At 41.8% G+C, this 21,898-nt stretch overlaps 1 protein-coding gene across 8 annotated transcripts in view; it reads left to right on the top strand.

Annotated features, from left to right (window-relative positions):
• Positions 1-4,815: 4,815 nt before the first annotated feature.
• Positions 4,816-21,898, top strand: part of SVOP (SV2 related protein) — an 88,199-nt gene continuing 71,116 nt past the window's right edge. For all 8 annotated transcript variants that reach the window (XR_014234169.1, XM_082354125.1, XM_082354122.1 and 5 more), the window contains exon 1: positions 4,816-7,542. Coding sequence is in view for 6 of the 8 variants with exons in the window: in XM_082354122.1 (XP_082210248.1) it covers positions 7,508-7,542 (35 nt within the window). In the remaining 2 variants the exon portion in view is untranslated. The remainder of the gene's footprint in view (positions 7,543-21,898) is intronic.

The following is a 21,898-nucleotide window of genomic DNA, read 5'->3' as shown; positions in this document are numbered from 1 at the left end:
AAAGTGAAAAACAATAAATAAAATTAATTTTATCAGTATCTTTTACTTGACCCAATGTGTCCAAAATATTGTCATTTATATGGAAAAATTATTAATGAGATAATTTACATTCTTCTTTTGTACTAAGTACCTCTCAATTTGAACCAGCAGTTTTTCATGTACTCTATAGCCACAAGTGGCCAGCAGCTACAGCACTGGAGCCAGAGAGAATTTGCCCTCCCTTTTAATCACTTCCCCCAACTCCAGAGCAAGTAGTTGCAACTGCTTTAGTAAAGAAATCAAAGTTCTAGCTCAGTGGTTCTCAAGAGTTTTTGGTCTCAGGACCCCTTTATACACTTACAAATTATAGAGAGTTTTGTTTAAGTGGATTATACCTAACTATACTTATACTATTAAAAATTAAAATTGAGAAATATGGAGAATCCTGACTCATACACTGGGTTTCACACTTTCCTTGCTGTAAACATAATAATTGAAACCGCTTGCCAAACACTTGCTAGCGGCTAGATCCCTGTGCTAAGTACCTACGTGCACTGTCCTATTTCATCCTCCCAACAACCCCACCAAGTAGGTTCTATTAAAATCTCCACTTCAGGGGCTTCCCTGGTGGCGCAGTGGTTGAGAATCTGCCTGCCAATGCAGGGAACACGGGTTCGAGCCCTGGTCCGGGAAGATCCCACATGCCGCAGAGCAACTAGGCCCGTGAGCCACAACTACTGAAGCCCGCACGCCTAGACCCTGTGCTCCGCAACAAGAGAAGCCACTGCAATGAGAGGCCTGTGCACTGCAACAAAGAGTAGCCCCCGCTCGCCACAACTAGAGAAAGCCCACACACAGCAACGAAGACCCAACACAGCCAAAAATAAAAACAAATAATTAATTTTAAAAAAAGATGACTTGCTAGAAAGTTGTGTTACATGTGCATAAAGCATAATGTATTAAAAAAAAAAATCTCCACTTCACAGAAGAGGAAAGCCCAGAGAAGTAAAATGACTTGGCCAAGGTCACACAACTGGTTTGTGACCAGACAGGATGTCAGGAAGATCTGTGTGGATCTAAGGTCTGTGTCTTAGGCTGGACACTTCTGCCTCAGACTTGAGTCCATCAAGATGGGACCATTACTACCCCACACTGTGATCAACACTCCACATTGTGTTGGTTTCAAGTACCCACTTGGGCACATGGCCTTGATTCCAGCTGGGGTAGTTAGGAAGGAAGCATAACTGGTTCTTACACCTTTGAAAAGATGCTCCACCTTACTTGGAAATGAAAGAAATGCAAATTAAAACTCCAATCAGAAAACATTTTTTTCCACCCATCAGATTGACAAAGCATGAAAAATACAATACACAGTGATGGTAAGTATATGGGGAAACAGACACTCTTGGGCATCCCTGTGGGAGAGTAAGTGGGTGCCATCTTCACCCTGGGCAATTTGGACTATTTACAAAAATGACAAATCTGCATAGTCTGTGACCTACATATTTATCACACACACCTAAGAATAAAGATATTTATTGCAGCATTGTTGCTAATAATAAAAGACTAGAAGCGTCTAAATACCTAGAAAAATTATAGTAATCCCGTATAATGGAGTACTGTGTGCTATGAAAATAATGCGCCAGCTCTTGTGTACTAATAAGGGAGATTCTAAGATGTGTTGTTAAGGGAAAACAGTAAGGTGCAGGGCAATGGAAGAGAATGCTATTATTTGTGTGAGAATAAGATTAAGTGTTTATAAATATAGAGATAATTAAGAAACTGGAGACACTGCTGGCCTCTGGTAAGGGAACTGTGTGACTGAGGCCACCTCTTTTCCTTCGAGAATTTTGTGCCATGTGCATGCATTATTATTCAAAAAATAATTTAAAATGTTAAACTTGAAAAGCATTATCAAAACACAGGAGAAATACAGCATCAAAATTGATATTCCTTCTGGTAAAAAATGCTCATTAGAAGCTCATGAAAAGTGAAAAAGCAGGCCACCTAACAGGATAAATATGATTCCAAATTTGTAAGAAGACGTCTATGTATGTGTCCCTGCATCAAAAAATGGCTGGAAAGCTATACCCCCAAAATGGTTAACTCTGGTTATCTCTTTGTGGTAGATTAGTAGCAAGTTTTCTTCTGAATGCTTTTCTTTATTTTCTGAGTTTCTACCATGATCATTTATTTGTTTCATAATTAGAAACATTTTTAAGAGATGACTATATAAGTCTATCTTGCTTTACGCAGTAGTTCTGAATTGTTGCAGCCTTTGTAACTCAAACCCTCCTTTTCTGGTTGATCTCCAGTCTCCAGAGAGATCCTAAAATCAGCTTTTAAGCTTGCTTTACCTCTCAGATCCTCACAATAAACCCACATTTAAGCCTTCTTGGGAGCTCTTCAATATAAATCCTTTATAAAAATAATTGATTTGCAATAAGTAATTGTGGGAATTATTACCTAATTTATATGGTTGATCAGTTCATATTTCACATATATTCATTTTCTTAAATCAGCAAGCCCATGCAAGTTTCCAAGAACTTGGGTATGGTTTTTTGCATGTCTCCTCCTATTTGATGTTACTTTATATGTTGCCAAACAGTGACTGGATTCCTTTTTTATTTTCCAGTAAGAATGGCATTAGCTTAAAAGTCACTTCCTCCTGTTCAGACAGAAGCCCTGTAAGACTTTAGCCCATTGCTTCCCAGAACATCTGATCATAACATCTTAAAAGTCACAATTATTTCTTTTTCTAATCAGGAAGGGCCTTAACTGAAGAGGCCATGGGAGGCCAGCTCATCTGACTGGTGAGGAAACTGAGGCCCAGAAGAGTTAACTGATAACAGAATTAACTTCTGCCATCAATTAAACTAGTCACCCCATTTCCTGGCAGAGACTCTTGTGTTTTTTCTCTACTGTCTTTTCTGAGAATTTCAAACATGGGGAACAATACGGAAGGGAAGCTGAGTGTAGTAGCCAGCCTCCAAGATATGCCCCAAAGACCCCCTTATATCCTGGATTCATATCCCACATCAAATAAGGCTGACATGTGTAACCAAAAGATTATTGCGATAAGGACAGTATGTGAATTTCAAGGCCAGGTCATAAAAGACATTCTCACGTCAACTTTGCTTTCTCTTGGACCACTTACTTTGGGAGAAGCCACTGACCATGTTAACTGTGAAGATGCTCAGGAGAGGACCTTCTTATGGAGAGGTCTACTTGTCAAAGAACTGAGGCCTCCTGCCAACAGTCATCACCAACTTACCAACCATGTGAGTCCGCCATCTTGAAAGTGGACCTTCCTGTCTCATTCGAGTCTTCATATGAGACTGCAGCCCTGGCTGATATCTGACTGCAACCTCATGAGAGACCCTGAGCTACAACCACCCAGATAACCTGCTTTTGGATTCCCGACCTACAGAAACTGTGCAAGATAATAACTGTTAATATTTTTCAAAGATGCTAAGTTTTGGGGTAATTTGTTATGCAGCTATAGATAACTAAGACACTAGGAGTAACGTTCCTCAAAATGTGGGACTTACACCACTTAGCTCAAAAATCTCTTGACTTCCTGGTTAAAAGTGTAGGTTCCTGGCTCCATCCCAGCCAAATGGATCAGAATGTATCAGTGTGATGCCCATAAATCTGCATTTTGACAAGCTTCAGCTATTTGGATAGCATCCTAAATTTTTTTGGCCATATCTAGATGTCACCTTTACTATTTAATTTAATTTTCTTTTTGTCTGCAGAAGTCACTTTATTTTTTTTTCATTTTATTTTTTTATTGGAGTATAATTGCTTTACAATGTTGTGTTAGTTTCTGCTGTACAATGAAGTAAATCAGCTATATGTATACATATATCCCCTCCCTCTTGGACCTCCCTCCCACCGCCCCCATCCCACCCATCTAGGTCATCACAGAGCACCGAGCTGAGCTTCCTGTGCTTTATAGCAGGTATCTATTTTACACATGGTAGTGTATATATGTCCATCCTAATCTCCCAATTTGTTTAATTAGTTTAGTTTTGTTTTTTTAATCTATATCACATAAATATTTTAAAATTTCTTTTGTTTTTAGATTGTTTTCACATTTGGAAAAAACCATATTTTTCTAATATACATAAAAATGAGTATCTGTATTTGATCATTTAAGTAGGCTAAATGTTTATCCCATGTATCACCTAAAGTCATCTCCATTACACTCAGAAGTAAACACTCTATACTTGGTAGAACACTGAGACAGAGGAATAGAGATCATTTGGAAATGATGAGAGTTATAGCACCCCACATGTTCTCTGGAACTGGACCAGTTCTAAGCGCTGGCATCTGTAGCATCTCCTTCCATTCTCACCACACTCTTGGACAGCAGGCAGGGTAATGTGTGATCAGTGCCACTTTTACAGATGAGAAGACTGAGCCACATACAAGTGGAGAGACGGGTCTAAGGTCACAATGCTTGAATGTAAGCCCTGTCTCCTGTCTTCCTGCTCAAACCTTTTTGCAAGATACACTATTCCTCAGTGGCCAAATAACCCATAGAGATCTAGAGAAAGGGAAGGACACCTAAAAATATAGAGGGCATACTATTGTTAACAAATGTTATGAAACACACAAATTTACTGGAAATGGATCATAGACCTAAGTGTAAAAGCGAAAACGATAAAACTCTCAGAGGAGTTTTTTCATAGGAGAAAAATCTTTGCAACCTTGGGGTAAACAAAGATTTCTTACGTCACAAAAAGCACAAATCATAAAAGAAAAACAATCTGATAACCTCAATCTTATCAAAATTTAAATTTTTCCTCTTTGAGAGATACTGTTAAGAAAATGAAAAAGTATGCCACAAATTTCAGAAAAATTTATAATACATATATCTAACAAAGACCTGTGTCCATAACGTGTAAAGAACTCTTACAATTTAGTAAGAAGACACACAATTCCCCCCAAACTGTCAAGATATTTGGACAGACACTGCACAAAAAAGAGACATAAATGGCCAATAGGCACATGAAAATATGGTCAACATAATTTGTCATGAGAGAAACAAAAATTAACACCACAATGCCATACAACTATACACCTATTAGAATGGTGACAGTTAAAGAAACTATCAATACTGTGTGTTAGAGAGGATTTGGAGCAACTGGAATTCTCATACATCACTGATGGGAATGTTAAATAATACATACACTTTGGAAAGCTGGCAGTTTCCTATAAAGATAAACGTAATCTTACCTCAATGACCCAGCCATTTCACTCTTCCGTATTTATTTATCCAAGAGAAATGAAAATGTAAATCTACACAAAGACTTGTACATGAATGTTCACAGCTACTTCATTCATAATAACTCCAAATTTGGAAAATCCAAAATGGTCATTAATTGATGAATAGGTAAATAAAATGTGGCATATCCATACAATAGAATATTACTCAGTGATAAGTAAGAATGCACTACTAAAACAACACAGTAACACTTATGAATCTCAAAGCCATGCTGAGTGAAAGAAGATGAGACACAAAAGAATATGTACTTTATGCTTCTGTTTATATAAATTCTAGAAAATGCAAATTAATCTATAGTAATAAAAGCAGCTTAGTGGTTGTCTGGAGCCAGAGATGAACTTTTGGGGTGATGGAAACATTCTGTATCTTGATTGCGGTGTTGTTACACTTTTTCTTTTCAAGGGCATATGGGCTATTTATATATCTTCTTTGAAGAAATGTCTATTCATATCCTTTGCCCACGTTTAAATTGGGTTATTTGTCTTTTACTGAGTTGTAAGAGTTCTTTACATATTTTGAATGTAAATCTCTTATTAGTTATATGATTTTCAAATATTTCTCTCATTTGGTGGGTTGTCTTTTCACTTTCTCAATGGTATCATTTGCAGCATAAAAGCATTTAACTTGGATATGGTCCAATATATCTGTTTTTTGTTTTTTCTTTTGTCCCTTATGCTTTTTGATGTCATGTCTATGAAACCACTGCCTAATTCAAAGTCATAAAGACTTATTCCTGTGAGTCTTATAGTTTTATCTATGAGTTGTATAGTTTGAAATCTTGCACTTAAAAGTATTCAAAACCTTTTAGGCATCTCTTTGTTGGATCTGGCTTACAGTTGTATGGAGTTGAGTAACCAACTGTCAAGGTTTGCTTGGGGCCCAGCACTTTCCAGGACATGGAACGTTCAGTGCTATAACTCAAGTCCTGAGCAAACCAGGGTGAGTTGGATCCATTACCAATGGACCTCCAACTTGCCAACCCTGATATAAATTATTATCCCTACTCTCTATGGCTTAAAATAGATACTGAATCTCCTCACTTGAATGAAAGATGTTTGTTTTCAGTTTACCAATCATTTATTGAGTGCTCAAAATGCAAAGCTCTGGGGTTGAGTGTAGCTAGGAATATAAAATTCCAATTTCAGTGTCCATAAATAAATTTTATTGTTCCAGGCCCTTGGGGTACATCAACAAACCTTTATGGAGCTTAAATGCTAAAGGTGGGGGGCAGACATTCTAGTGGAAAGGGGATGGGAAAGCCATTAAACAAGATGAAGAGGATTTTGAAGGCAAGGATTTGGTTTTATTAATCTTTGATTCCCCAGAACTGTAGAAATCACTCACTAATGCTTGTTGAATGAATGAATGAGTAGCTTTCTCCTACTCAACATACATTTTTTTTTCTTGATTCATTTCACAAGACCTCAGCTCTGTGGGACTTCCCTGGTGGTCCAGTGGGTAAGACTCCGTGCTTCCAATGCTGGGGGCCTGGATTCCATCCCTGGTCAGGGAAGTAGATATCGCATGCATGCCGCAACTAAGAGTACGCATGCCACAACTAAGAAGCCCGTATGCTGCAACTAAGACCCGGCGCAGCCAAAATAAATAAATATGTAAAATAAAATAAAAGACCTCAGCTCTGTGATGACAATGTCATTTCTAACCTGTTCTCTGTCATATGCCCGGTGACTCTTACAGTGCCTGGCACACAGTCGGTGCTCAATAAACAATGCTTCAATGCATGAGTACGTATGAAATTTTTTCATTCTCTGCATTTGTTATAGCAGCCTGGGTTGCAAGAATATTATACCAGTAACAACCTTAATGAATCTCTACAAATAAACATTTAGAGAGGCGTCGTCAAGCAAAGAATGCTCATTGGTACCTAGACAGCCATTTCACAGGCTGGTGTGCCCCACAGGCATCCCAGTAAAACACCACCAGCCACAGACAGCCTGTAAATTCCGCTAACCTGAAGGGCTCTCCCCGCCCCCTCTCCCCGCACAGCTAGCTCCGCCCTCCACCTCCTCCTCTCCGCCCACTCTCGCCGCGGCATCCTGGCGGCGGCGGCTTTGTGTCTTGGGCTGGTTCCTGGCGGCTCCCTCCCCGGAACAGCTGCCACCGAGGGAGGAAGCGGCGCGGTCCAGAGCCCTAGTGCTGAAGCCCCCGAGCCCTCGTCATCCACCACCACCATGTAAGGGCCATGAAAAGGGCTCGTCCTGGCGCAGCGCGGACATGGAGGAGGACTTATTCCAGCTAAGGCAGCTGCCGTGAGTATCCTGGGGGCGAGTGAGAGGCAGACAGGTTTTCCTTTAAAAAAGGAAAACCTGCAGAGGGGCGTCTCAGCGTGGCTTCCTGAATTTAAAGGGAACTGTTTCAGAGGAGAGAATTAGGCCTGGAGGAGACAAGCCATTTTCCTACCCCATCAGCTCGGCATCTGTATCTCTGACTCAGTTCGATTTTTCAGATCCGTCGGAATCTTATGGGGACCTACCCGTGTTATGTTTTCCCTTATAATGGCTCTCAATCCTAAAGGGATTTTGAGGTCTGTGTTTTAAGAAAGCATTAGCTGCTGTTTTGAAATGCGGACTGAATTGATGAGTCCATGCAATGACATCGGTCCTTTCCAGTCCTTCTCCTGTGCTGTGAAATTCCTAATTTTCCTGCAAGGTCTTTTAGAAGGGAATGATACTGATGTTGCAAACTGGTTTCTAAAAAGCTGGGATTCCTTCCTAGAGAGGAGGCTTCAGCAGAGTCTTGTTGTTTATGAGGTGTGTGAATGAGAGGGCTGTGCATCGTTGCTGAAACCTCTTGCCTTCTTCTGAATGAACGGCTTTTGTAACAGCTAGCTAGAGTGAGACTCACTGTCAACGGCTATCCTTGGGAACTCAGGAATACACTGCTTAGAGGATTGGAATTTTTCAGGGATGCCAAATTTGCTCTGAAAATCTTGGGGGAATACAATCAAGCAGTGGCAAGTACAGGGAGCTTGTAAAGGGGCTTACAAATTTCTCCTACCACAAGCTGATGGTGGTTTGTTAAGCAAATTCCAAGAGTGTGAGATGGGGCATTAAAAAGAACATTAATGGGGGTTTTGTTTTAATTTTTAGAAGCACTAGCCATTTGGATGGTAAAACTAGACACCATTTGGAATTGTTGGAAAGGATACATTGTTGTTAGTATGTGTGTATTTTCTTGACTTAAATGTTTTTTTCTCTCTAAGCCACTGAGGAATTCTCCCAAGTGACTTTTAGCGTGACTGATACAGCTCCCTGAAGCTATAAGTACTGAAGGGTATTGTAGTGTCTGCTTCTCAGTGTAAAATTAATTTTCGTTAAAATTTTTAATTAATTAAATTTTTACTTTTAAGCTTTTATTAATTGATCCTCAAATAGCATATCTTATGTAACACAGCATTATTTCACAAATGCTAAAGGACACTCAGTTATAATATCCAAAGCCGATCTATGAATACATAAAAATGTACATATGTGAGTGCAGATATCTCAAGGAAAACATACCACATTCACTGAAAATAAATATCATGTTTAAAAACGAACCTATTATCTCTAAATAAAAAATAATTCAGAAACTAAAATATGAAATTTGGTACTCAGAATAAGAATACATATTGGAACTGCAGTTTTACTGGGATAAATTTTCAAATGCTGTCAGAGCATGTGAACTTTGCGAATTACTCAAAGATTCATGTATATTTAATCTAATATATAGACATGACGCTAGAATGACAATTCCTTCCTTAATTTAAAAAAGTAAAATTAATAAGAGGTTTTTACTTAAGCTTTAAATTAATTTAGTTTTTATACTAATATATAATATAATATACTAATATATACCTAGGGAAAATAAAGTTCAAAAAGAAGCACACACAAAAAAAGTCTCTCTCTTCCCAAACCCCAGTGTTAAGTTTCTTGATTATTTTTCTGATTTTTATACACATAAATACATATAATATCTATTAGAGAGGCCAAATTGTGTAGAGCACTGACTCTTGAGAAGACAGACTTGGCTTCAAATCCCGACTGTGCCACTTCCTGGCTGTGTGACTTCGAGCAAGTGACTTAACCTTTCTGAGACTCAGTTTCCTTAGCCATAAAATGGGAATCATAATAGTACTTGATTCAGAGGGTTATGGGGAAGATCAAATGAGATAATGTGTGCTAATGCCTGGCAGATACAAAGAAGTCACACATATTAACTATTATTATTATGACATCCGAAAAAGAATTTATAAAAACAAAATCTGTAGACTCCTTATGCTTGACTCCCCCAAAATGTAATCTGCAAACCCCAAAGTACATTTGAATGATGTCAAAATTAGCCCTGAAATATGTTAACCTCCATTTATAAAAAAGAATAAAAGGAAAGGAACAGCCATGTGAATCTGAGTGGGTTACACATCACGACATAGGTGTTTTTTAAACCACACCCTATATATATTATTCACAGATTGCTGGCAACAGACTGCCTGAGAGCAATATGGGTTTTTAAAAAATCAGAGTGCCTTGTAGAAGGTGGGCAAGGGTGGACCTTGGAACAGGCTCAGTCCCACAGGAGGCCAAGTGTTAATAGATTATAAGCTGCTAGGTAGTTTACAGGGTCAGGGGAGGGGGAAGAGGGATGAGGGTGTCTAAGAAATAGTCCTTTCCTGCACTTAGAGGCGCCTTCACACGGCTCTAGGATGGGTCATTTGAGACCACAAACAACCTCTGCCTTTCACCTGCTGTCCACTCAGGCACAGCACCATGTACAGGAGATTCAGAAAGCTGAGATTTTATATCTAGTTCTGCCTTATTGTGAGACCTTATGCAAGTAAGATTTTCCTGGGTCTCTCCTTTCTAGGATGATTTCTTTTTTTTTTTTTTAATTTTTATTTATTTATTTATTTAGTTAGTTAGTTTTGGCTGTGTTGGGTCTTCGTTTCTGTGCTAGGGCTTTCTCCAGTTGCAGCAAGCGGGGGCCACTCTTTATCGCGGTGCGCGGGCCTCTCACTATCACGGCTTCTCTTGTTGCGGAGCACAGGCTCCAGACGCGCAGGCTCAGTAGTTGTGGATCACGGGCCTAATTGCTCCGCGGCACGTGGGATCCTCCCAGACCAGGGCTCGAACCCGTGTCCCCTGCATTGGCAGGCAGATTCTCAACCACTCTGCCACCAGGGAAGCCCTAGGATGATTTCTTGAAAGCAAGTTATGCAGACTACATTGATTGATTGATTGATTCATTCTTTCATTCATTCATTCATTCAGTGATTTTCCTGGGTACCATCCTAGGTCAAGGGATTCTACAACCAAATAAGATACATGGTCTTTGCGCTCAAGGAGATCACAGTCTAGAGCTTCAGTGTCCAATACAGTAGCCACTAGCCACATGTGGCTATTTAAATTTAAATTATGTAATTAGTATGTGAAATAATTTTCATGTATAATACACAATATAAAACTTGACTTATAAGTAAAATAGGTGATGTTTGAAAAATCCGTTCCTTAGTTGCATTAGCCACGTTTCAAGTGCTCAGTAGCTACATGTGGCTAGTGGCTGCTGTAGTTGCATTGTGACAGCATGGGTCCAAAACATTTCTGGAACTGCAGGAGGTTCTACTGGACAGCACTGGTTCGATGGGAGAAGCGGATGTTGAACACACAATTGCACAATAATTATGAGAATTGTTTTAAGGGCTACAAAGGACAAGTGCATGATGCAACAAGAGTAGTTCTAGATGGCGGAGGGGAGGGTCAGAGAAGGCTTCCTTGAGGAAGTGACATTGGAGCTGAACCCCCAGACATGTGTAGGAGTCAGCCAGAAAAAGAGGTAGGATGGAGCATTTCAAATAGAGGGAATTGTGTGGGGGGAAAGCTCAAAATCAGGCCAGTGGAGCTTCATGAGCAAGTGGCGTGAGGGAAGAATGCAGAGGATGGCAGGCACCCGGCCACACAGGGCCCTGTAGTAAGGACGAGAAACTGGAACTTCATCCTGTGTTTGCTCAATCCACTCTCTCTCCTTTCTTACCAACCCCGTCTTTCAAGATTGAGCTTAAGTCCATCACCTCCATGAACCTTCTGACATCTCCTGGGCTTCAGCAGCAGCAGGGGTAAAAGTGTGGACTCTTGAGTCAGGCAGATCTGGGTTCAAACCCTGGCTCTGCCACTTACCATCTGGGTGGCCTTGGACTAATGACTTCATCTCCCCAAGGTTGGGTGCTCATCGGTAAAGTTGGGATAATGGCGGTATCTGCATGGCAGGGCTGTTGTGAGAATGAGGGAGGTCACCACTGGGAAGCTCCCAGTACAGTGGCTGGCTCTATGTACGGGCTTAACCAGTGGTGCTGGTGTTATTTGTCTTCCTGGCTCTGGACTTGTTTCCCTTATCCTCCAGCTTGCTCAGGTAGCAAAGTACCTAGAAGCCATGGTCTCCTTATCAGAATACTAAGAAATGTCCTAATGCTAGCTAATGGAAGCACATGTCCAAACTGGAACACCTGATCTTTCCTGCACTCTGCTCCTCTTTCAGCCTCACCCATACCAGTTGATGGTAACTCTGTCCATCCCATTTGGAGTCAATTTTGACCCCTCTTTCCCTCATATTTCACTTCAATCCATCGGGAGATTCTATTGGTCCTGCCTTTAAGCTACATCTAAACTCCTACCAGGGCTTCCCTGGTGGCGCAGTGGTTGGGAATCTGCCTGCCAATGCAGGGGACACGGGTTCGAGCCCTGGTTTGGGAAGACCCCACATGCCGCGGAGCAACTGGGCCTGCGTGTCTGGAGCCTGTGCTCCGCAACAAGAGAGGCCGCGATAGTGAGAGGCCCGCGCATCGCGATGAAGAGTGGCCCCCGCTTGCCGCAACTAGAGAAAGCCCTCGCACAGAAACGAAGACCCAACACAGCCAAAAATAAATAATAAATAAATTTAAACTCCTGCCACTTCTCTGCACCTCTACTGCTAGTCCTTGGTTCAAGTCCCCATCATCTCTCACCTGGGTTGATTCCAGTGGTAATCTTGCTGGTCTTCCTGCTCCTTCCCTTGTCTCCCTACGGCCCATTCTCAACACAGCAGCCAGAGGGATTCTTTAAAAGTCAGGTCACATCCCTCCTCTGTTCAAAACCCTCCAGGGCTGCCATCTGACCTTGTCTCTTCTACTCTCCCAGCCCCTCATGCAGCCATTCCGTCTCCTTGTTTTGCCTCAAACACACCAGGTAGGCTTCTGCCCCAGGACCCACTGTTCTCTCTGCCTAGAAAGCTCTTCTGCAAAGTATCTGCTTCACCTTTGTCAAGTCTCAAATGCCACCATCTCACCAAAGCCTACCCAGACCACCTCCTTAAAATTTGCAGCCCTCTCTCACAGCCATTAGGATGGCAACTACCAAAAATAAATAAAAATAACAAGTGTTGGTGAGGATGTGGAGAAATTGGAATTCTTACACACTGACTGTTGGTGAGAGTCACAAATGGTACAGCCTCCATGGAAAACAGTATGGGGGTTCCTCAAAAAATTAAAAATAGAATTACCATATGACCCAGCAATTCCACTTCTGGGTATATAGCCACAAAAGAATTGAAAGCAGAGTACTGAGGAGATATTTGTACAGCCAATGTCATAGCAGCATTATTTGCAATAGCCAAAAGGTGGAAGCAACCCAAGTGTCCCTTCATGGATGGGTGGATAAACAAATGTGGTCTATCCGTACAGTGGAATATTGTTTAGTCTTAAAAAGGAAGGAAATGCTGACACGTGCTACAACGTGGATAAACCTGGAGGACGTTATGCTCAGTGAAATAAGCCAGACACCAAAGGACAACTGGTGTATGATTCCACTATATGAGGTTCCTAAAGTAATCAAATTCATAGAGACATAAAGTAGAACGGCAGTTGCCAGAGGCTGGGGAAGTAGAGCAGGGGGATCTGTGTAGTGGGTACAGAGTTTCAGTTTTACAAGAGGAAAAGAGTTCTGTGGATGGACAGTGGTAATTGTTGTACAACATTGTGAATATAGTTAATACCACTGAACTGTACTCTTTAAAAAAATGGTTAAAATGATCAATGTTATCTTATGTGTATTTTACCATGTTCGAAAAAAATTGCAGCCCGTTTCCCCCATCTTCCAGACCGTGTTCAGCTTTTTCCTTTTTTATAGCACTTATCACCTACTAACATACCATGTAATTTGCTTACTTATTGTTTAGTGTCTGTCTTTACTTACTAGTATGAAAGCTTCACACACGGCGGGGGTCTAATGTATCCCAAGAACATGGGGCATTGCCTAGATTCCATCTGATACTGGATTTCAGTATAGACCAGGCCAAAGGATTAAATAAGAACTGTATGAATGAAAAAATCAGAAAAATCTGTCCATCATCGTAATCATTCTCCTTGACAGTGGGGGCCACCATTATTAAGTTTTAGCAGCTAAAGCACTGAGTCCCCATGGAAAGATCACACATAGCCTTGTTTCATCCTATTTGCCATTCTGCTTCCCCATCCCTTTCCATTAAATCAGGGAGGTTGAGAGAATGCAGTTTGACTTACTGATTACATGTTCTTTGTGCCCATAAGGATTCATTCTTGGTTCTAGAGAAGGAACTGGAAGCATATTTTGTTTGCTCTAAATGAGGAGACTGGTGTACAGAGACAGGAGCAGAGTAGGCGGCTAAGGCCCACGTGGGACTTCATGTTGGCTCCCATCCCCCTGAGGCTCATCGGGGCAAAAGGAAAGGATTCCTGGCCAAGGAGGAGAGATGGAGTTTCACTGTCACCCACCTCAGGCAAAAAGTAGGGAGTTATTGTAATAGCCTAGGAATCCTCAAGGTTAACCCACCACAGGCTTTTAAAACCTCAAGCTCCATACAACTCAGTAACAAAAAACCAAACAACCCAATCGAAAAATGGGCAGAAGACCTAAATAGACATTCCTCCAAAGAAGACATACAGATGGCCAATAGGCACATGAAAAGATGCTCAGCATTGCTAATTAGTAGAGAAATGCACATCAAAACTACAATGAGGGGACTTCCCTGGCAGTCCAGTGGTTAAGACTCCGAGCTTCCAATACAGGGGGCGTGGGTTCGATCCCTAGTCGGGGAACTAAGATCCCACATGCTGAGCAGCAAAATAAATAAATAAATAAAAATAAAGATAATACTAAGTTTCTTAGAACAAAACAAAAAAACTACAATGAGGTATCACTTCACACAGTCAGAATGGCCATCATCAAAAAGTCTCCAAATAACAAATGCTGGAGAGGGTGTGGAGAAAAGGGAACCCTCCTACATTGTTGGTAGGAATATACATTGGTGCAGCCACTATGGAGAACAGTATGGAGATTCCTTAAAAAACTAAAAATAGAGTTACCATATGATCCTGCAATCCCACTCCTGGGCATACACCCAGAGAAAAACATAATTCGAAAAGATACATGCACCCCAGTGTTCATTGTAGCACTATTTACAATAGCCAAGACATGGAAACAACTTAAGTGTCCATCGATAGATGAATGGATAAAGAAGATGTGGTGTATATATACAAATTGGAATATTACTCAGGCATTAAAAAGGAATGAAATAATGCCATTTGCAGCAAGGTGGATGGACCTAGAGATTATCATACTAAGCGAAGTAAGTCAGAAGGAGAAAGACAAATACCATGTAATATCACTTATGTGTGGAATCTAAAATATGATAGAAATGAACTTATTTGCAAAACAAAAACAGACTCAGAGACATAGAAAACATACTTACGGTTACCAAAGGGGAAAGGGAGTGGGGGAGGCATAAATTAGGAGTTTGGGATTAGCAGATACACACTACTGTATATGAAATAGATAAACAAGGTCCTACTGTATAGCACAGGGAACTATATTCAATGTCTTGTAGTAAACTGTAATGGAAAAAATACGAAAAAGAATATGTATATATATGTATAACTGAATCACTTTGCTGTACACCAGAAACTAACACAACATTGTAAATCAACTATACTTCAATTAAAAAAAAAATAAAAAACAACTCTCAGGCTCAAAGCTGCTCACACCTCATCGTTTCAAACACATGCCAGCCAGCTTCACCTCTAGGGAATATGTGTTTCAGTGACTTAAGAGGAACAGTCTGGAGGCCAAAGAAAGAAAATCTCCTTGCAAAGAGGCCATTGCTTAGGTGGTCTTAGGCTTTAGAGAGGGTTGTTCGAGGGCCTACTGACCCTGACAGTGGCTTTACAGCCCAGCCAAGCTCTTCTCTGGGCTGTCTAAAAGAATAACAGATCTGAATGTGAATCATCATGTGATCTTGGGCAATTCATTTAACTTCCCTGAGACATAAGAGGGTGCCTGGGCCACCTTCAAGGGCATTTTTGGCTTTTTTAAAAAAATTTATTTATTTTATTTTATTTTGGCTGCGCCTGGTCTTAGTTGCAGCACACAGGATCTTCGTTGAGGCATGCGGACTTCTTAGTTGTGGCATGCATGCAGGATCTAGTTCCCCGACCAGGGATCAAACCCGGGCCCCCTGCATTGGGAGCGTGGAGTCTTACCCACTGGACCACCAGGGAAGTCCCCATTTTTGGCTTTAAAAGACTGTGATCCTAAGCTCTCTAGATGGATGTGCCTGGTACCGTCTGGCTTATGTTGATTATTCTGGTGTCATTATTAAGAGCATCTCTTTCTTAAACATGGGGTTTTTAACCTCGACACTATTCACATTTTAGACCAGATGACACTTTGTCATGAGGGGCTGTCCTAGACATTATAGGATGTTTAGCAGCAACCCTGGCCTCTACCCACAGGATGTCACAACCACCAGCTGCCCCTCCAAGTTGTGACAATCAAAACTGTCTCCAGACATTGCCGGTATCACCTGGGAGACTGAATGGCTGCCCCATTGAGAACCACTGCTTGTTGAATGAAGGAGTGAATAAATAAGTTGCAAAGACAAACTGCCTGGAAAGTTGTCCCCCAGGCTTTCAGTTCCCCCAGTTAGAAGTTACCCATCCCCCCCACTGAGGCCACATCACAGAATGAGTAAGTGTGTGGGCTCTCTGCTCAAGTAGACCTGGATTTGAATTCTGACCTTCCTGCTGACTTGGAAGGTAACCTTGGGCAAGTTACTTTTCTTCTCCGGGCCTCAGTTTCATCATCTGTAAAGTGGGGATAGTAATAGTGTCCACCTCACAGGGCATAAGGCACATAAAATACTTAGTGGAGCTCCCAGCACACACATGGTGAGGGCTTAACACATTTTAACTATTTTATATATATATATATTTATTTATTTATTTATTTATTTATTTTTGGCTGTGTTAGGTCTGTCGTTTCTGTGCGAGGGCTTTCTCCAGTTGCGGCGAGCGGGGGCCATTCTTCATCGCGGTGCGCGGGCCTCTCACTGTCGCGGCCTCTCCCGTTGCGGAGCACAGGCTCCAGACGCGCAGGCTCAGTAGTTGTGGCTCACGGGCTTAGTTGCTCCGCGGCATGTGGTATCTTCCCAGACCAGGGCTTGAACCCGTGTCCGCTGTATTGGCAGGCAGATTCTCAACCACTGCGCCACCAGGGAAGCCCTTAACTATTATTTATTTGTGTTCATTGCCTTTTGTCTAGAATATAAGCTATTGGTCCATTATCCAGGGAACAAGCTCAGTGCTATTCAGGTCAATGGGGCGTGGCAGGAAAATACAAAAAAATAAAATCCACAGAGAACTATAGTTTCCATTAATTATAGACTTCTAGACATTCAGGAACGGAAAGGACCTTAAAAGTCATCACTCCAACCCCTTATACCTCGTATTCTCAATTCCACGCAAGAGGGGATCCGAGTAGTGACTTCTAAACATCTGTGGCCACCATCAACATCTTATTAAAATTCAGATTCCTGGGCCCTGGTCTGCAGAGATGCAAAAGCTTTAGGTCTGGAGAATGGCCAGGAATCGGCATTGTAATTGGTTCCCTAGGGGGTACTCTTGTCCTCAGAGAAGAATCTGCTACTGGTTAAGATCATGGGTTCTGGAGCTACTCAGGCCAGGAACCTAGGATACTATATACACTCTAGAGGACTTGGACCAGAACCTCAGTTTACTTGTCTATAAACTGGGGATATTAATAACACCTCCCTCCTAGGGTTGCTGAAGAGATTATATAAGATATACATATGCTAGGGACTTCCCTGGCGGTCCAGTGGTTATGACTCCATGCTTCCAGTGGAGGTGGCGTGGGTTCGATCCCTGGTCGGGGAACTGAGGTCCCACATGCCATGGAGCGGCGGCCAAAAAATAAACAACAACAGTGTGATTAAACTAGCCAAGATGACTAAATATAATGCCACAAAAACTCAAGAAAAAGATATATATGCTATCTGTATATTTACTGTATATAAGTATATATAGCATTTAGGCTTGCCCTTGGCATGCTGAGTGTTACGTATTAAACATCATTACTCCTGAGTCCATACACGTGGACACCTGCCTTTCCTAGACCACCTTTCGTGAAGGGGAGCCCACTACCATCTAAAGCAGCCTTTTTCATCTCTGGACTTCTCTCCCTGAGAAGCCTCCTTATATTGAGTTGAAATCTGTTTCCCTCTTTATACCCAGCAGTTCAAGCTCTATCCTCAGGGTCCAACTTGAACACACACCTTCTTTCACATACCAGAAGTTCAAATATTGGAAGACAGAGGTTCAGCCCCTGAGAAGACTCTAACCAAATCAGACAGATGAGCGAGTCCCCAGGTCTTATCCTGAAGGAGACAAAGCAAGTCCATTTGCCAGTGACCCTGGCAGTTTCTGCTGCTCCAGGTCCACAGCAGCTAACCCCATTTGTCAGTAGGTTTCAGATTCCAAAGAGGTCCCAGTGTGATGTAGCTGAGTACCTGGGATGGAGCTGAGGGGTGCTGGTCATCAGTTTTGTTGACTGAGTTTCCCAAACATGAGGACACTTGTTATAACTCGGCCCTTTGCTGGTTAGCTTTGCAGATGGGCCTCCCTGTGTGGCTGTTTTCCTCTACTGATTGGAAGAGTTGGGGGTCGGGGTGGGGAGGATGAATAATAAAAGCTTCAGCACCCCACTGCCCACCCACCCTGCTGTACCCCCTGGTCCAAGCCACCATCACTTCTCACTCAGCTGACCACACAGTCTCCCTGCTTTCTCTCCCCATCTTTGTGTGTTAATCATGCTTTTTATTTTCTATATTCTGATGTTTTGACATCTTAGGGCCTCAAAGATCCTGGAGGGCACTCCCCTTCCAGGGTTAATCAGTAAATAACTCACCTGCCAGTGTACTTTCTGTGTGCAAACCAAGCAATCCAGAGCCATTAATCCACCTGCCCTAATCACTCCAGAGCCAAATACCAGACAACTGGAGACAGTCCCTATGTTCAGAGCCTGGAGAAATTACTCAGACTAGCCAATCCTCAGCCTGGTGACCCTGCCTCACCTGTTCCTTCCTATGGAAACCACAATAAAGACTCTTGCCCACATTTTCCCCTCACTCTTGCCTCATTATTGACCCTGGTGCTTTCCCATTTGGCTCCCCAGGTGTGGTGTACCCCCTCTTCTTGGAATCTGTGAGTATAACAGAGTCTAATCTTTTCAAAGGCAGTTGTCTCCTGATCTGTTTGCCTTGCCACACCTAAATAATAATAAAACCTATATTTTAGGGACTTCCCTGGTGGTGCAGTGGTTAAAACTGTGCCCTTCCAATGCAGGGGGCGTGGGTTCGATCACTGGTCAGGGAACTAAGATCCCACATGCTGCGGGGCCAATAAATAAATAAATATAAGTGTGACAAAAAATTTTTTTAAAAACCTATATTTTAAAACAGTCTCCCCAATCTGTTCCTCCTCTTGTAGAAAAATGTGCCTGAATGATCTTCCCTAAATCAACTCTGATCATCTTCCACTGTGTCACCCCTACTTGAAACCTTTCAATGGCATCCCATTGGTCTTCGGATAACATGAAAAATCCTCCCTGTGGTCTCCAGAGCTCTGTATAATTCAGCCTGTTTTCTCTGACCTCTACTCCTTGGTCCTACCTCTGGGTCTTTGCACTGGCTGTTCTCTCTCCTCCTCCCCTGTCTGTGTGGGACTCTCCTGGTCCTCAGACCTCAGGGAAGTCTATCCTGACTACTCTTCCCTCCAATCATTCTTTATCTTGGCACCCTGTCTGTTTCCCTCTCAAGATTCATTCATTTGCAAATGTATAATGATTTCTTGTTTACTAGTACATTAACCGTCTTCCCAGCTAGGGCATCTACTTCAGGAGGGCAGGTGTATTTTATCTCCTATTGTATCCCAGCCTTCAGCACATAGTCAGCACTCAATAAACTTATTAAAATACTGAAGGATGATGGTGCCAGGCTCTTTGAGATGTTCTGTTAACTCCTTTAGTCTCCATGGCAACCCTGTGAGAAAGGAATTACCATCTCCCTTCTACCAGCAGGATACTGAGACCCAGAGAAGTAAAGTAACCTAACCTCATAGCTACTGGATGGGGTGGGCAGAGGATTCACACCCAAATCAGTCTGTTTGCAGAGTTGGGCTCTTCTTTCTATGACAATCCCCCTCTCTTCAGACATTAAATGCTACCCTGTAATAGTCACACTTAGGTATAAGCTTCCTTTTCGGTCTGATAGATTCACGAACTCAGGGGATAAATATCCAGAAGCTGAGATGAAAAGGAATCAAGTCTTTACCCTAATCAAGTCTCAGACCCTAATTTAAGGTACTGAGGTGAATTACATGATGGTACAAGTGAGATCTTTGGGTTGACAGCTATTTCCTCAAGCTCTTATCTTCTTTCAATAGCAAAATTATGTAAAACAAATGTTCCCTGCTATTTTGGTAAATTATATGCTATATATACACAACAAATGCCAAGAAATGAGCCAGCTTGTTTCGAAGCCCTCATCTATTTAACATATGCCACTGCTATTTTCTTTTTCTGTCATATTACTTTTTTTTTTCCCTTGGGAAATCTTGGCTCATGTAGCTGATAACTGCTTTCAGGAACCCAGCCGATTCAAAATGTAGTCTGGCTTTCTGAGTATAATTTAATGTCAGAGGTCTCTCTTTACTTTTGTCTTAAAACAAGTTCTAATAAATAAAGGGCCCTGGCTTCTAGTGAATTGCCAGAGAAGGAATGTGGACACATCCTGGTTTAAAACTCCAGGGAGCTAAGCCATTTTCTCAAAGTCGAATTTCACAAAGGTCAGTGTACTCCACGCTCAAGGCAGAAAGGTGACTTGAACCAAGCTGGGTTAGAGGAAAGCCAATACTGACACCATGCTCCTCAGTTTCCCGTTCATCAATCTCAGTTAATCTTCACGGCGGTCCTGCAAGCCTGTCCTCATCCCATTTCACAGCCGAACGAATCTGTAACATGCTTAGCTGATGTTACAAGATCAACAAGAGCTCTGTGAATAGTCGCTATTGTGATTTATATTGATTATTTAACTAATAGTTGTGCAGGTTAAAAAATTTACATATTGCAGCGGGATCCAAAATGAAAAGTTAAAAAAAAATGTCTTTCCCTTAAAACTCCCCATTCCCATCCAATCCTCCTTCCCAGAAGCAACCAGTCTTAGGCTTCTTAAGTATCCTTCCAGAATGTTCGACTGTAGAAGCAAAAATATTCTTGAGCCCACTTGAACATGCACACAGATTCCCTAGGGACCTTGTTAAAATGCAGATGCTGATTCAGTAGATCTGGGTCAGGGCCCGAGACTCAGCATTTCTACCACATCCCTAGGGGAGGCTGGGGCCTCTAGTTCGAGACCACACTTAAGTCTTAGTACTGAGGACCTAGATCACAGGACCGTAGTCTAGCACATTTAATAAGGAGCCCCAGCAGGAATTCCCTGGTGGTCCAGTGATTAGGACTCAGCACTCTCACTGCCGGGAGCCCGGGTTTGATACCCGGCTGGGGAACTAAGATCCCGCAAGCTGCATGGTGCAGCCAAAAAAAAAAAATGAGCCCCAGCAATCTTTTCCTGCTGGTTTTTGCAACCAACATGTGTGTGTGTTTAGTGTGTGTGTGTGTGTGTGTGTGTGTGTGTGTGTGTGCTTATTGCGTTAAAATATACACAATAAAATTTACCATTTCAACAATTTAAATTGTACAGTTAGCGGTATGAATTACATTCATAATGTTGTGTTACCTTTCCCGCCATCCATCTCCATAATTTTCTTATCTTTCGCAACTGAAACTCTGTACCCGTTAAACACTAACTCCCTATTCCCCTCTGCACCACCCCCCATCACCTGGTGACCACTGTTGTACTTTCTCTCTCTGTGAATTTGACTACTCTAGGCCCTCTCAGGTAGGTGGACTCATACAATAATTGTCCTTTCGTGTTGGGCTTATTTCATTTAGCACTATGTCTTCAAAGTACATCCATGTTGTAGCACGGGTCAGAATTTCCATCCTTTTTAAGACTGAATAATATTCCATTGTATGGATAGACCACACTTTGTTTCTCCATTCATCCACTGATGACCACTTAAGTTGTTTCCACCTTCGGCTAATGTGGTACAGATCAATGTAAATAAAATTTTTTTTTAACATTTTCTTTAGTGGATGTGCCATCATCTATCTAATTACTCCTTTCCTGAAGATTGTTTCTGGTTTGGTATCA

The sequence above is a fragment of the Balaenoptera borealis genome (genome assembly GCF_965194805.1).
Source record: "Balaenoptera borealis genome assembly, chromosome: 14".
NCBI classification, from domain to species: domain Eukaryota; kingdom Metazoa; phylum Chordata; class Mammalia; order Artiodactyla; family Balaenopteridae; genus Balaenoptera; species Balaenoptera borealis.
Note: the sequence above shows the minus strand (reverse complement) of the source record. Positions and strands in the feature narration are given on the sequence as shown.